Genomic DNA, 16,553 nt, shown 5'->3' on the forward strand with positions numbered 1-16,553 from the left:
CACCAGAACTAGACACAGTATTCCAGCAGTGGTGGCATTGGTGCCAAGGACAGAGGTAATACAACTCCCTACTCCTACTCAAGATTCCCCTATTTATGCATCCAAGGATCACATTAGCCTTTTCAATCACAACGTTGCACTGGGAGCTTATGGTCAGCAGATTATCCATTATGACCCCCTGCCCAATGTCTTTTTCAGAGTCACTGCTGCCCAGGATAGAGTCCCCCATCGTGGCCTACATTTTTATTCCCAGAGGTATACATTTACATTTGGCCATATTCAAACACATGTTGTTGTCTTGTGCTCAGTTTACCAAGAGATCCAGATTGCTTTGTATCAGTGACCTGTCCTCTTCATTATTTATCACTCCCTCAATTTCTGTGTCATCTGAAAACTTTATTCGTGATTATTTTAAGTTTTCTTCAGATAATTGATAAAAAATGTTAAATAGCATTAGGGCCAAGAACTGATTCCTGTAGGGCCCCATTAGAAACACACCTGCTCAATGATAACTTTCCATTTACAATTTGATTTTGAAACTTGTCAGCCAGTTTTTAATCCATTTAATGTCATATAAATTTTGTAGCATTCTAGTTTTTAATCAAAATGTTGTGCATTACCCAGTCAAATGACTTGCAGAAGTCTCAGTATATTACATCTACACAATTACCTTTATCAACCAAATTTATAATCTCATCATAAAAAGATATCAAGTTAGTTTAGCGGGATCTATTTTCCATTAACCCATGTTTGGCATTAATTACATTACCCTGCTTTAATTCTTTATTAAAGAAGTCTCATATCAGCCATTCTTGTTAACTTGTCCAGGATCGATTTCAGGCTGACAGGCCTATAACTATCTGGGTCATCCTGTTTATCCTTTTTCAATACTAGCACAACATTAGTTTTCTGCCAGTCTTCAGAAACCTCCCCAGTGTTCCAAAACATATTGAAAATTAATGGGCCAGCAAGTTTCTCAAACAGTTCTTTTAAAACTCTTGGATGCAAGAGTTATCTGGACTAGCTGATTTAAAAATGTCTAGCTTTAATAACTGCTAGTTAACATCCTCAAGAGCTAATAGTGGAATGGAAAGTGTGTTATCATATGATATGACTACATCATCTGTTTTCTCCCCAAATATAGAACAGAAATATTTATTGAAGACTTCTGCCTTTTCTACATTATTATTGACAGTTCTACCATTTCTATCAATAATGGACCAATGTCATTGTTAGGATTCTTTCCATTCCTAATAAACTTTAAAAAACCCTCCTTTTGTCCTTAACTCTGCTGGCCATAGACGTTTCTTTGTGTCACTTTGCTTCCCTTATCAACTTTCTACAGTTCCTAGCTTCTGATTTATATTCATTACTATCAACTTCCCTTTTGTTCAGTTTATATATATATATAGTTTTCACACCCCCTCTCTATGCCAGGTTGACTTTTTAACCAATGTGACCTTTCTTGAGTGCGTCTTTTTGGCCATCTAGTAAAGTCTTCTTAAACACTTACCAATTATCATTCATTTTTTTTCTGCCACTGATTTGGCTCATAATTGTTTTCACCTTTTGTGAAATTAGCCCGTTTAAAGCACCAAGTTTATTTTATATTACTTCTTTAAACTTTATTTTGTTTGCATATAGCAAATGTGATCAAGTCATGATCACTTGCACCTAAGTTACCACTGATTTTTAATTTTGTGATCAATTCTTCGCGTGTGTCCGAGTAGCCTGGTAGCCCGCTGAAGCATGAGCAGTCTGTTGAAACTACAGGCAATGGGAATGCTCCCAGTCAGATAGCAATATTGAGCAGACTGGAGAGACTGCTTCCCTTAGGAGCCTATATACCTGCTTTGGGGTCATGGGTCCTCACCTGTGGTTGGCTGAACCCTGGCTGAATGGCGTAGGGCCTATCACAAAACCTGCAGGTAATTGCCTCTGATGACTCATCACACTCTCTGGCTCAGGGCTGACTCATCAGGCTTAAGCAGTCTCAGTCAGACTCAGAAGTATCACAGTCTGTCAGCACTGGGTCTAATACAAAATTCCCTATGTCGGATGCAAACTTTGTGTTAGGAAATTGTCATCTATAATATTTAGAAATTCTGAGGGTGTTTCAGTAATGGCAGCATGAGACCGCCAGTATGTGTCACTCAGAATGAAGTCCCCCACAATCATGCAGATTTTTTCCCTGTTATACATAAGTGTTTAAGAAGCAATCCTGTTCCCTAATGTGATTTCATGCTCTGTAGCTGACACACACTAGTACCCCATCTTGTGGTTTATCTGTTAAGACAGAGATCCATAAGCATTCAAGTTCTTTTCTTCCAAGTTATCAGTGACTCAGAAACAAGTATTGCCATTTTTGGCATGGAGTGCCATTCCCTCTCTCCTTTTGCCCACTTGATCATTCCTAACTAGATTATAACATTTTAACATTCCAATCAGGCAAATCACCCTACCAGGCTTCAGTAATACCACCTAGATCAAATTTATGCTAATAAAAGAGCAATTCCCATTCTTGTTTGTTATTCAAGCTCCTAGCATTGGTGTATAGGCAATTAAAGAATTTAATTACAACAACCCTGTAATATGTTTAACCATTAACTTACTTATGGGTGCTCTCAACCATAACTCCTTTGTAACTTAGGGGTTTTTTTGTGTGTGTGTGTGTGGGGGGGGGAGGGAGGTCTGGGATTTTCATTAGTTTTTTTTACACTATGATGTTTCATATATGGACACTAAACAAGAAACCCAAAAAGAATACTCCCATACAGTATTTTAAGGCTGCAGAGAAGGCTCCTAGGTCCTGAGTCCTCCAGGGAGTAGCCAGCCCCCAAAACAAGGGCGCCTGACTCAGGGCTTCCCACTCAGCCCCCCAGCCCCAACCAGGCACCATGCAGAGGGGGTTGGCATAGCCAGCACAGCCCTGGGGTCCCAGCTGGCTGAACTCAGCTCAGTGCTCTGGTCTGTGCTGCACTGCACACCGCCCCAGTCCCAGCCCTGCCCTTTCCCCTCCCCTCCCAGAGCCTTAGGCTGTCAGGCAAAGGGCAGGTGGGTTCAAGACCAGCTTCCTGCTGCTGCTCCCACACACCTGGGTCCTAGTGCAACCGCCAGGGACCAGGGTGGGGCTAAGGAATGTTTGGATTTCTGTTGAGGCAACACCCAGAGGCCTCATGCTGGGACAAGGCTCAAAGCTGCCTCCCTGGAGCAGGCGTGGGAGACTCCCAGCTGAGCAGAGCCGAACCCCTCCGGGTCCACTCCTAAACACACAAGAGACAATGGACTGGGGCCTACTGGGCTAAGCACAGGCCTATGTGCCAGGAGCTCCACTCTCACTCTCTCTGGCCCAGGGGAGTCACTGCCTCTCCCTTTTAATTATTTTATTCCCAGCTGGGGTTGTGTGGAAAGACTTAGGGTGAGCCCAATACAGGGATGGCATGGTTACCTCAAAACCAAGTGTTACAAGCCCAGGAAATCCAAAGTGAAGGTTACACTTCAATCCAAAGTGTGAGGTAAGCAAGGGGGTTCCAGATTTTTTTTCCCTGAGGCCCACCTGTGCAGCTGCAATAGGCACTGCCACCCACTATCAACACTTCTTGAGGAAAAGTATTAATTTTAATTATTACATCAACATAAACAGTTTGATAATGCCTCCTTCCACCTCGCCCACCAGGCAGGCAAGCTATCCTCCCCTTAGGCTGATCAAATGGGAAATCAGGCAAGGAGCTGCCAAGCACGCAGCCTGGCCTCCCCGGGCCGCTACACGTCCATCAGGGAGAGGGGCACCATGGGGCGTGTGTGGCCCCTCACCTCAGCAGGGACCAGGGCCAGCGAGAGGGTGAAGAGGCCACGCAGGTGCCACAGCCAGCCCCCACCAACACCCTCCACCTCAGCAGCCCGCTGAGTACCTTGAGCACGTCACCTGGCAGCCCAGCCACAGTCTCCCACCCAGCACCCTGGTGCACCTCACAGGCACCCCCTGCCCAGGAAGGAAAGGTTTCAGGGTTGCCAGAGCCGGGGGCCAGGCATGGGCTCGGGCCAGGCCTAGCCATTACCTGTGGCGATCCTGATCACAGCATTGTCCAGGCGGAAACAGAGCAGCACCGCTGAGCCCCAGTCCCAGGGGGACCACAGGGCTGATGCTCCGGAGGGCCCGACAGCCACAGATCTCAGGCTGTGGCAGCTCAGAGTGGGAACAGCCGTGAACCCTCCAGCCTCCTCTAGCTGCCCTGGGAGCCGCTGCCTCTTGGGACCGGTCCCTTCTCCTTTCCATCCACCCACCGGCTCCACTTTGCCCTCTGCTGCCCGCCTGGTGTGCTGGGCTCCTCTGGCCCTGGGAGGGGCCATCCCCAGCCACCGCTCCACCAGCAAAGGGGACTGGTGGCCAGCTCCCAGCCTGGGACTCCTCCTCACCGTCCGCTTCCCAGTCGGACATGGCGGTGCTACATGTCCTGCAGGTGGGAGGGGGCCTGCCGGATGAGGGGGCGTGACTCGAGCTGTTCAGGGGGCGACTGAATCTTTAAATTGTGCCCCCCACTATCAACTTATACAGTTTCGGGGAGCAACACCCTCTACATCCCTCTCAAACGCCTCACACTGTTGCACCAGCAGACCACGCAGGACTGTGTTGCAGCCCATCTTCGGGCCACAGTCCACAGTTTGGGAACCCCTGAGGTAAGCAATGCCCAGCTACGGGCCCCAACCCTCACTCCACCCTGCAGAGATTCCAGGCAATAGTCAGAGGGCTAGGGCTACTTTTGTGCTCCCAGATTTGACTAAACCGATGTTTCTAGATATGTTTGATTGTTTTCCTCTTCTCCCTTCATGGCATCACTGCAGGGGACAGAGTGAAGAGTATGTGAATGCCCTGTGCACTATTTACCTTACTTTGTTTGTGTTTCTTTTAGGTGTAACTGCATCAACTGAATTTCCTAGGTTTAGCGAGACAAGGTGGGAGAGAGAATATCTTTTATTGGACCCACTTCTTGTGGTGAGAGAGAGACAAGCTTTCAAGTGACACAGAATTCTTCCTCGGGTCTGAGAAATGTGTCACAGCTAAATACAAGGTGGAACAGATTGTTTAGCATAAGTAATTAACATCTATTTTAAGGGACCATTCAAGGTGAAGTGGCCCTTTAACACCCTTCCAGTTATGGGGGACCACAGGAGGGAAAGCAGCTGGGGCAGTTGTTAATGGGTTATAGATTGTTGTAATAAGCCATAAAATCCTCAGAACATGTACAGTAGCTGTGGGTAGGATATTCTGTATTTTTCAAACAGACCAAGAGGTTGGGAATCCCTGCTTTAAGTGTACAATGTAACTCTGTCTTAAATACGGAGTCACAACCAGTGCCTCCATAAGTCAATCACTCTTTGAATCTTGCTAAATACTTGGCCTCAATGATATTGTGCAGCAGTGAGTTCCACAATCTAATTATGCCTTGTGTAAAAAACTCTCAGGCTCCGACTCCATGGGTGCTCCGTGGCTGGAGCACCGATGGAAAAAAAATAGTGGGTGCTCAGCACCCACCAGCCACAGCTGATTAGGGCGTCGCCAATCATCTAATCTGGGGTGCCGCCAAACAGCTGCTTGGGGGAGGGCAGAGAGCAGTGAGAGGGCAGGGCCCTGGGGGAAAGGGCGGTGTGAGGGCAGGGCCTGGGGGCGAAGCAGGGGTGGAGCACCCCTGGGGAAAAGTAAAAACCAGTGCCTATGGAAAAACTATATCCTTTTATCCGTTTTAATTTCACACATTTCAATCTTATTGAATATTCCCTTTTCTTGTATATAAAACAGAGAGAACAGACGCTCCCAATTTACCTTCTCTCTAGGATTACCATTTTGTTTATTTTAGTATGCCCCCCTTTTTTCCTCTACGCAAACCCAAACTTTTCTATCTCTTTTCTAAACATTTTTTACATATCCCTAATCATTCTTATCGCCCTTCTCTGAATTCCTCTAATTCTACAATATCCTTTGTGTGATTGGGTGAACTATACTGCACACAGTATTCCAGCTGAGGATAACCCTTCGCTTTATATGATGGCATTATGATATTCTTGATATTATTCTCCATCCCATTCCTTATGCATCCCAAGTACATTTTTTTAACTGCAGCTATACATGGAGCAGAAGTCTTCATGGATGACACCTAGGTCCTTTTCCCAAGTCAATATCATTAATTTAGAATCCTGTGACGTGTACAAGTAATTTAAAATTTTCTCTCCAATGTGCATTACTGTGCATTTACCAACACTAAACTTCATTTGCCATCATCATGTTGCCCATTCACCTAGCTTGATCAGGACCCTCTGAAGGGCTCAAAAATCTTCTCCAGATTTAGTGTCAATAATTTTGTGGCACACAACTCACACCCTTTCCAGGTCATTAACAGATACGAGAAAAAAGACCAGACCTAGTACTGGCAACCCCTGTTAACCTTAAGGCAACCCCTGTTAACCTTCTGCCATTATGAAAATTCACCATTTATTTTTACTCTTTACCTATCTTTTACCTAGTTTTTGATCAAGGACAATACTTTGTTACTCATCTCTGACTACTTAACTTGTTTAGTGGCCTCTAAAGAGAGCCCCTGTGAAAGGCCTTTTGAAAGTCTAAATCAATTCTGTGAAATACTTCTCCTTTACCCACTACTTTATTGACACATTCAAAGAATTGTAATATATAAGCAAGACATGATTTTCCATTGCAAAAACCATGTTGATTAGACCCTATCATATCATGATCTTCCAGCTGTGGTATTATTCTATTTTTAATTACTGTTTCAAACAATTTACCATGTTTAGATGCAAAACTTATTGGTCTATAATTCCCCAAATCACATCTAGAGCTTTTTTAAAAAGTGGGTACAATATTTGCTATCATCTAATCCCAAAATGTAGTACCTGTTTTTAATCAGAGATTGCATATTTCTGCTAGCAGCTCAGCTACTTCATTCTCAAGCTCCTTCTGAACTCTTGTGTGTATACCATCTAGGCCTGGCAACTTATTGCTTTTTTATTTATCCGGTTACCCAATTATTAGGCAGTTTTTAAAACTGCAGCCAGTAATCTTTTCACCATATATAATGTTAGGCATTTAAGTCTGTATAGCTGGGATGTCATGCTCCTAGCCACAAAATGTGTTTACACTGTCCATATGGCAGACTGAGATTGTACCACATCTGAATTTCCATTTAAAAAAAGTTTCAAGCCTTTATAGTTGTGAAGAGCCTTTTGAATGGGACCCTGATGCTGTATTGTCTTATACATCCTAAACCAACAGCTCTACAAAATGTGTGGACTACTCCATTTATCTTAACTGAGTGTTAACACTGAACCCTAATGATGACCAACTTTTACCAAAAGCTTAAAACAGGTAATTATTCATGTAAACAGCCAAAAGGGAGGAACAGCTGTGCCCAAAACGGCCCAGCATCATCATTCTCTCTGTGTGATGGTGAATGCAACAGCAACTTTTCTAACAAAGTCTGGTTACTTAATAAGGAGATGATCTTTGCACAAACTTCCCATCAGTATCAGTGCACTGTGGGGACCATGTGTGGGATTAACTATGTAACCCCAACCAATGGACCACAATGAATATTTGTCCCTCTCCACAGAATGGGACCGAGGCTCTTCTTTTATTCACTGACAACAATTCTGATAGTTCTATAGCTATAACCATTTATACTGTGAAAAGATTTCAGTGAGTAGAAATGTAGCAGAGAATACTTTAAGCCAGAGATCTCACAAGCTGTGAGATCCCAGTCCTCCGTCCATCTCTCCCTCCCTCCCTGCTGCCAGCAACATCTCGCAATGCAATCCAGTTAGAGTACTGAGCCCACAATGCATATCATGTACTTCATTGTCCTGTCCCTGGTTCTGTGCAGCATTCACAAGAGCTATGTAGCCCTTATAAGTCCTGCAGCAGCCTCAGTCATGCTTTTAATTAATGGTGACCAATAGCCTCTGCATAGGTAAGGTTGCTACCAGCATTTAATTATAAGGCTTATTTTCCATACTCTCACCCTAAATCTGAAAACATACAGGCTTATTAATTAGAATGTTCCAACAAACTTTCAGGGTGAAGTTGCTTTTCCTGAAAACTTTAGAGAGAGCAGAGTAAATGCTTTTCCAGTTGAAGGGTGGATAAAAATCAATGAGTTAAAAAAAAAAAATCAAAAAATCAAATTTTTTTATTTAAATCGGATATTTTTGATAAAATGTGTTTTGAGGACAAAACCTATCTAAAGATGGTTTTAATTAAGATACATTATAGCTCAAAGATATCTCATCATGGAATAGGGATTATAAATTCTAATTCTATAGTATGAGACAATATATTCATGTAATGTTTAAAAAAAAGTTAAGAACATAAGAACGGCCATATGGGTCAGACCAAAGGTCCATCCAGCCCAGTATCCTGTCTACCGACAGTGACCAATGCCAGGTGCCCCAGAGGGAGTGAACCTAACAGGTAATCCATCTCCACCCTCTGACAAACAGAGGCTAGGGACACCATTCCTTACCCATCCTGGTAAGAGCCATTAATGGATTTAACCTCCATGAAAGAGAACTAGATAAATTCATGGAGGTTAAATTCATTAATAGCTATTAGCCAGGATGGGTAAGGAATGGTGTCCCTAGCCTCTGTTTGTCAGATGGATGGCAGGATTACCTGTTAGGTTAACTGGCCGCCCTTCCTGCAGCCCCCATTGGCCTGGAGCAGCGAACCGCGGCCAGTGGGAGCAGCGATCGGCCGAACCTGCGGACGTGGCAGGTAAACAAACCGGCCCGGCCCGCCAGGGGCTTTCCCTGAACAAGCGGTGGCCATAGTTTGATAACCACTGGACTAGATGACCTCCTGAGGTTCCTTCCAACCCTGATATTTTATGATTCTATGAATAAGAACCATTCAAGAAATATATGTTTGCTGATGTTTTAAAGCAAGTCACACCAGTGAACTGGTGGAAGTCACTTAAGCACTTGGATTCAGAGACTGTTGAAGTGATAATCTCACTTATAACAGCAGAAGCTTCTTCTGCAGGTGTAGAAAGAATATTTTCTTCCTTTGGACTAATTCATTCCAAATTGAGAAATCGTTTGGGACCTGAAAAAGCAGGAAAGCTTCTTTTTCTTTTCCAGATTATGAACAAACAGGAAAATGAAGGTGAGGACGACTGAGTTAGCTGCAGAAGCCAATATTTTAAGTTTCTCATGTTGACCTGGCTGACACAGTCGCTTTCATTTTTTGTTTTGTTTTTTGTTTTAAATATTTCATGTAACTATTTTAGGTTAAAACAATTTTAACAAAAACAAACCTGATTTTAAAAAACTTGAATGTTTAAATTCAAAAATTCATATGCTTGTTTTGTTAAAATATTATATGTTTGCTGTTGAAGAAAAAAATCCAGAATACATAACGTTGTTTTAGTTAAATAAAACAATTTAAATGTCTGTCTGGTGATGTTCTCCTCCTAATACAGCATGGCAAGAAAATCCTCCAAATACTAATGATTAACTTGTTGACTTGGAGATAGTTCACCTCCCAGTGACTTCATAAATATCTGCTTCAATTACCTTTGGTAAATGAAATAACCGATCAATCATTCATTTTCTGATATAGCTGTAAAACTAATCTGAAAAGTTTTCAAAATAGATCACTTAAAAAATGTATAGTGTGTACCTTCTAAAATTAAACCTACATCTATCTCTGAGCTGTGAGGAATATGTATTAAAGTTATAACAACCAACAAGAATGCACTTTTATGTAAAAATCCATGATTAAATCGAGTCTTCCTGACTAGTGATTTAAATCAAATCCACCCTGAAGGGCAGTATTGAAATGGTTGTGAAATGTCTAATATTTCTATCCCCATATACTGAAAATAGAGTTCGATGCTAACCCGGGAAAAGGTTTCCAACATAAACCTTGTGCAGAAGCTAGTTTACAAGGAGACACAAAGTACACATTTAATTAGCATTATTCCTAAATAATGTATGAGCTGCCGCCATTGAAGTTGAAGGAGTTAAACTCCCTCTGAATAAAATGTTCATTGACAGCCGCTTCCACTCACACACTGAATGAAGCAGGCTGGAGCTGGCACAGAAGTTTACATGCTGTTAGATAAAATTTTAATGACAACCGCGTCCACACATTGAATGGTGGAGGATGAAGTCTGCTGAGAAATTCACATGCCATTGGATAAATCTGTTAATAAGATCCCATGTCTTATGTGGCAGATAAAACCTGAACTATACAGCAGGGACCTTGGAATACTAGACCCCTCGATATCCCTCTCCCATCCAGTTCAATCAGGACAGTATTATGCGCTATTTGTTTTGGAAGGAGGATTTTCAAAACTGCCTGTGAGAGTTGGTTACCTAACTCCCTCAAGCACTTTGGAAATCCCCACTCTTTGATTTCATTCATTCTGTGCAGCACCACAACTTCAGCATGCAGATTGTATTGAAAATGCATAAAAACATGAAGGTCTGGGGTTCAACCCCCGTGGATGACCATGGTGTGTACATGTCTCTGACCATCTGTATGTTAGTTTGTTAGGTAGAATAGGAAGCCTAAGGGCAAAGAGGGTAGCTGTGGAGTAGAGGGGAAGGTGACTTCAGGAATCATGGGGGAGGGCCAGGTAAATAGCTGATGATCTTAGAATCATAAAACTGGAAGGAACCTGAGAGGTCATCTAGTCCAGTCCCCTGAACTCGTGGCAGGACTGATTATCTAGACCATTCCTGACAGGTGTTTGTCTAACCTGCTCTTAAAAATCTCCAATGATGGAGATTCCACAACCTCCCTAGGCAATTTATTCCAGTGCTTAACCACCCTGACAGGAAGTTTTTCCTAATGTCCAAACTAAACCCCACTTGCTGCAATTTTAGCCCATTGCTTCTTGTCCTATCCTCTTGTGGGGGAGGTTTAGGTTGGATATTAGGAAAAACTTTTTCACTAGGAGGATGGTGAAGCACTGGAATGGGTTACCTAGGGAGGTGGTGGAATCTCCTTCCTTAGAGGTTTTTAAGGTCAGGCTTGACAAAGCCCTGGCTGGGATGATTTAGTTGGGAATTGGTCCTGCTTTGAGCAGGGGGTTGGACTAGATGACCTCCTGAGGTCCCTTCCAACCCTGATATTCTATGATTCCTCCTCCTTGTAACAACCTTTTATGTACTTGAAAACTGTTATGTCCCCTCCCAGTCTTCTCTTTTCCAGACAAAACAAACCCAATTTTTCCAATCTTCACTCACAGATCATGTTTTCTAGACCTTTAATCATTTTTGTTGCTCTTCTCTGGACTCTCTCCAATTTGTCCAGATCTTTCCTAAAATATGGCACCCAGAACTAGACATAATACTCCAGTTGAGGCCTAATCAGAGCAGAGTAGAGCAAAAGAATTACTTCTCATGTCTTGCTTACAACACTCTTGCTAATACATCCCAGAATGATGTTCGCTTTTTTTGAAATAGTGTTACACTATTGACTCATATTTAGCTTGTGATCCACTATGACCCCCAGATCCCTTTCCGCAGTACTCCTTCCTACACAGTCATTTCCCATTTTGTATGTGTGCAACTGATTGTTCCTTCCTAAATTGAGTACTTTGAATTTCATACTATTTACTTCAAACCATTTCTCCAGTTTGTCCAGATCATTTTGAATTTTAATCCTATCCTCCAAAGCACTTGCAACCCCTCCCAGCTTGGCATGATCCACAACCTTTATACGTGTACTCTCTATGTCATTATCTAAATCATTGATGAAGATATTGAACAGAACTGGACCCATACCTGATCCCTGCAGGACCACACTCGTTATGCCTTTCCAGCATGACTCTGAACCACTAATAACGACTCTCTGGGAATGGTTTTCTAACCAGTTATCGCACCCACCTTATAGTAGCTGCATCTAGGTTGCATTTCTCTAGTTTGTTTATGAGAAGGTCATGTGGGACAGTATAAAAGCTTTATTAAAATCAAGATATACCATGTCTACCGCTTCCCCCCATCCACAAGGCTTGTTACCCTATCAAAGAATCTCTACATGAACTCTACAGCGTCCCCTGCTTCTCAACTCACAAATATTCTTCCTCATTTCAGGCCCCCTCTGCTCTGAGCCTCCCCCTTCACTCCTAGGCTCTCCTGCCAGCCTTCTAAACTCTGCTACAAATACAGCAGAAATGGTACACTCAAAAGTGCTTTTGGACCATATAAACATTATTCCCGAGACCTAAAGTCTGCAGTACCTCTTGCATGCTTTGTAAAACAACACTTAGAAGATGACTGCATACTATGTACTATTCTTTAAAGGAAGTCACTAGATTAACACCCTACTCTACTGAAAACTGGCATGGGGATTTCAGTAACCACAAGTGGCCAAGGCCTCAGATTTTAGTTCTCAGATTAAAAAAGAAGTAATCTCCAGCACCATGCTGGAGCACTGAATCCAGTAGTGTCTCAGAGGGGAGACCCAACACCACTTCCTGCACTATTTAGGTTTTCCTTAGCAGTCCCCCTTCCAAGAACAGAGCAGGTCAACTCCTATTTAGCTTCTAAATGCTGATGATATCACAGTACAAACAAAAACAGTTAGTATACCTATTTGAATCAGGGTTTTCAAGCTATTTCATACTATCAACTCATATTCCTTTCCTGCAGTGAATATGTCCCATCCTTCTGTTGCCATAGAAATGTAAGTGATGCCCATAAAGAGGATTATGCACGTCTTACAGAATCCAAAAGAAAGAGGAGCTAGGTTGTGGGGACAACTATTCTTCAAACACAAAAATTTCCAGGACTAGTGATTTATGGTGAAAGAAAGAATTGCTGCCAAAGAGACTTGATTTTGTTTAAATTATCTCTTTGCTCCTGTTCTCTTTAACATGAAACCTCTGTAATGTATATTGTGTTCTTCACATTTGTCTGGGATCCAAGGGGTCAGGCACATAACTACACCCCACCCTATGGAACAGATTCAGCAAAATCATTAAAAACTACAATTCAAGACACTATAACTAGGGGTTTCAAGAATCAATGTTTCCACAGGTTGAATCCAATCCTGGAGGCTGGCCCTTCCATATGCATCCCACATGGCAGGATGTGACCCATTTCTTTCAGTTCTCTCTGCTGGTAAACCTGCTGAGGGAGTGGAAGAACAGAGGCATCAACAAGCGGTGGTAGGAAGATAGGAGAGGCTGAGTTTGAATGGAAAGTATCAGTTGTTCCCACATCATATTCTAATAGTAGCGTGGGAGCTATAGACTGTTCTTTCAGGGTCCTTTAAGATACTAGCTCCTACAGACCCACAGCTGGGGATGGCACTCAGTCCATAACATATTTAATTATAAATCCCTGGAAAATGGGGTTCACACTGGAATTGCAGATAGCGTCGCATGGCATTAGAGAGCCACTATGACCCACCACCACCACCACCCACACATGCACACACATCCGTCCTGATTCTCCTTTACAGGAAGGCACCTTTACACCATTCTGTCACTGTAAAGAAGCCTTGAAAAGGGTGCAAAATCGGTTACACTCATTTTTAGGCCTGTTTACACTGCCAGAAGGATGTAAAACACAGACACAATGTAAACAATAATCAGGCTCAGGACAGCCACTTACCGCTGGCAGCTGGACACAGTTGGAACTGACATCGTATTCAATATATGCCACTTCTATCCCCTTCTCTGATTTCCCATCCTTCGTATAACAAACATCCCTGGTCCGAGTGGTCAGTTGGTCCACTTCCTCCATTGAATAGACACAGAGTGCAGACTCCTCGCTCAGTCTGCCAGACGAAGCCTGCCAGGCAGAAAAGGCAGTGAACAGCACTTCTCCTTGGGTGCTGAACCTCCCTCTTCTCAGATCACTGCCTGGTTGGGTGACATAAGCAGCCTGCAGTAGGCTGTATGTTTTCTCTTTGCTTCTACAGAGCAGTGGTAATTCCACATAGGAGTAATAGTGAGAGTCATCCAGACAGATTCGTGAGATGTAGGTCTTGTACTCCCGTGACTGGGACTTCAGATCCCGGCGATAAAACAGGAAGTAAACGCTGGAGCGGTGGGTAAAGGATTTGATGAAATGGTGGTTATACTCAGAGAGCCGACCCACAGCCAACTTAGCCGTTTCTTCATAGGAGAATATGGAGTGAGAGTCTGCCCCTTGCATGTCCCCCACATGGGCCCTGAGATTTCGGGTGGTGATAGGAGGGATACCCCCTCCAACCCCTCTGCTGGTATACCCTCGTCCCACAAACAGCAGGGGCACGTCATCTTTTGAGTGGCCTACTAGTCCCACAGTAGTGATATTTGGGTCATTTGCAGCCACATACTGAGTGTCTCCAGGGCTCTCCGGTCGGAAGAGAACGTGGTCAATGGATCTGAGGCTTCTTTTTTCACAGATCCCCTGGTGCACACTGCCACACACAATGAGCTCCTCCTGCACAGAGTTCACCAGTAACAGCTTGTTGTGATTGTCAGTGTTGTGTGCCTGGGGACATTCCAGCTTTGAGACAGGGGGGAGACAATCTTTGCTGTCCAAAACTGGCCCAGTTTGAACTGCGCTCTCCATCATCAGGTCTGATGTCAATTGGAAAAGAAAGTTGGTGGCCCCCAGATAAAGGGTCCCAGACTCAGAGTCTATAGTCAGGTGAAGGAATTTTGTGGTGTTGTGTGAAAAGGTGACATACTGCAGTCCCCTTGGAATCACTGCCCCCAGGAAACAGAGAGCAGGAAGAAGGGAAGTTCCCAGAGACATGGTAAACATTCTGCAAGAGAGAGAAAGCTGTTACCCTCTGGAGCTAGGAGCGAAGGTTTACACAAATCACAGTCCTTCAACATCGTACTTTTATTATGAGAAGAGGTGGGTGAAGAGAACAGTGGCTAAATCTAGAGACCAAATAGCCAGAGATATAACAACAAATGAAAAATTATTAAAGAATATCAAAAGCAGGAAGCCCATGGAAGCATCAATGGCTTTGTTTGTGCAGCAGGGTGTTAAGGTGACAAGCACAGAGTAAAATAAGATTGTTGAGAGGCTGAAATATTACAGATATTCCTGGGACACTTTTACCAGATGACTTCATTTGTTGGTGGAGATCCCCATTACCAAGATTTTCATTGTAGGCCCAGAACTTGGATTGGTTATCTGAGAAACAGGGAATCAATATTCATGTTTCCTCAAGAGAAATCTGGCCAAAGCATAGATCCTGTGACCCAACAATGCCACCTCTGGCAGAAGATCCTATTTATACTGTAAAAACTAGCATGTCAGGGAGTTGATTCAAACTCAGAAACCCCGCACAATAGCTAAAACACAGTATGTCCTGGCAATACAGACAGAAGTGAGCCTCGTTTAACCATGCTCCTGGACTGTACTACAGACATAGGCTTTAGCAGGGTTGTGTATTGTGAGTTCTCCAGGACAGGGGCTATATGTTTAGAGAGAACCTAGTACATTATGAGTATTACTCAAGAGCAATATATCATGATGATAATACACCATGGTTCAGAAAAAAATACAGCTCATTTCTGGCTACACTATAGAACTGAAATATATTTTAAACTTTTTTTTACAGTATAGGTGGGTCTCAGTTTATAGAATCAAACTGTTCTGCATTTGAATCAAGCAAACGGTCAGTGTTCAGAGAAATCATATTGTTCTTTGCATCCTACTTCTTCCCTCTCTTCTCACACCTCCAATCCCAGCTTCAAGTTCTCTTCCTCAGATTTTTGACCCCATATAGTAGCATTTCAGATTTCAGATCAATGTCACTTGAAAGTCTCACAAGGATAGTTCCTGTTCTGGGTTTTTTACTCAGACTCATACAAAACAGACCCTGACAAGCTCCCAGGAACAATGCTGGTTCTTATTACACATCCTCCAGTTTCAAAAAACATACATTTCCTCGAGCTCCATTCATATCCTATTAAAGAACATCTGCAGCAATCAATATTGACCCTCAGCACTAGTCCAATAAAGGGAACAAAATAAGCCAGGCTTCTCTTATTGATCAATTCACAGACTAACACTATTCTGCATCCATTGCTATGGTAACCATCCATCTAGGTGTGAAAGGTCATAGTTGGCTCAGCTGTACCAGTAGAACCCCAGGGAGAAGCTTCAAAGATCAGCAGCACTCATTTCCCTGAGGCCCTTTGGAATATCCCTATTAGGATCACTCCTTCCCATCCCTGATGCATCTTACTCTAATAATATTTAATGGTCATGGCAAATGTTATCAAAATGTAAAACTGAGACAGATCCCTCCAGTCTGTCTGAGGGCACCGGACAGTCCGCCCAGACCAGAGCATCACACTGTGTTTGGGTTTGATTCTCTGTGCCCCTCTCTCGTTGCACCCTTTGGAAACAAAGGCTCCTAGCTGCTTTTCAGAAAGATGGCTACTTTATTCAGTGCTGAATGTGATCACAGGCCTTCTGGAGAGTAACTCAATCCTCATTTCTTAGAGCAGGGGTGGGGAACCTTTTTTCTATCAGGGGCCATTGACCCACAGAAAAAAAATCAGTCGCGGGCCATATAC

At 43.2% G+C, this 16,553-nt stretch overlaps 1 protein-coding gene across 2 annotated transcripts in view; it reads right to left on the reverse strand.

The window, feature by feature from the left end:
• PLXNB1 (plexin B1) overlaps positions 1-14,778 on the reverse strand; it is a 114,923-nt gene extending 100,145 nt beyond the window's left edge. The window contains exon 1 of one of the 2 annotated variants that reach the window (XM_065407128.1): positions 13,636-14,778. In XM_065407128.1, coding sequence (XP_065263200.1) covers positions 13,636-14,778 — 1,143 coding nt within the window. The remainder of the gene's footprint in view (positions 1-13,635) is intronic. The other variant, XM_065407129.1, reaches the window with a different exon arrangement.
• Between the last annotated feature and the right edge of the window lie 1,775 nt (positions 14,779-16,553).

Source organism: Emys orbicularis, chromosome 7, assembly GCF_028017835.1.
Source record: "Emys orbicularis isolate rEmyOrb1 chromosome 7, rEmyOrb1.hap1, whole genome shotgun sequence".
NCBI lineage: Eukaryota > Metazoa > Chordata > Testudines > Emydidae > Emys > Emys orbicularis.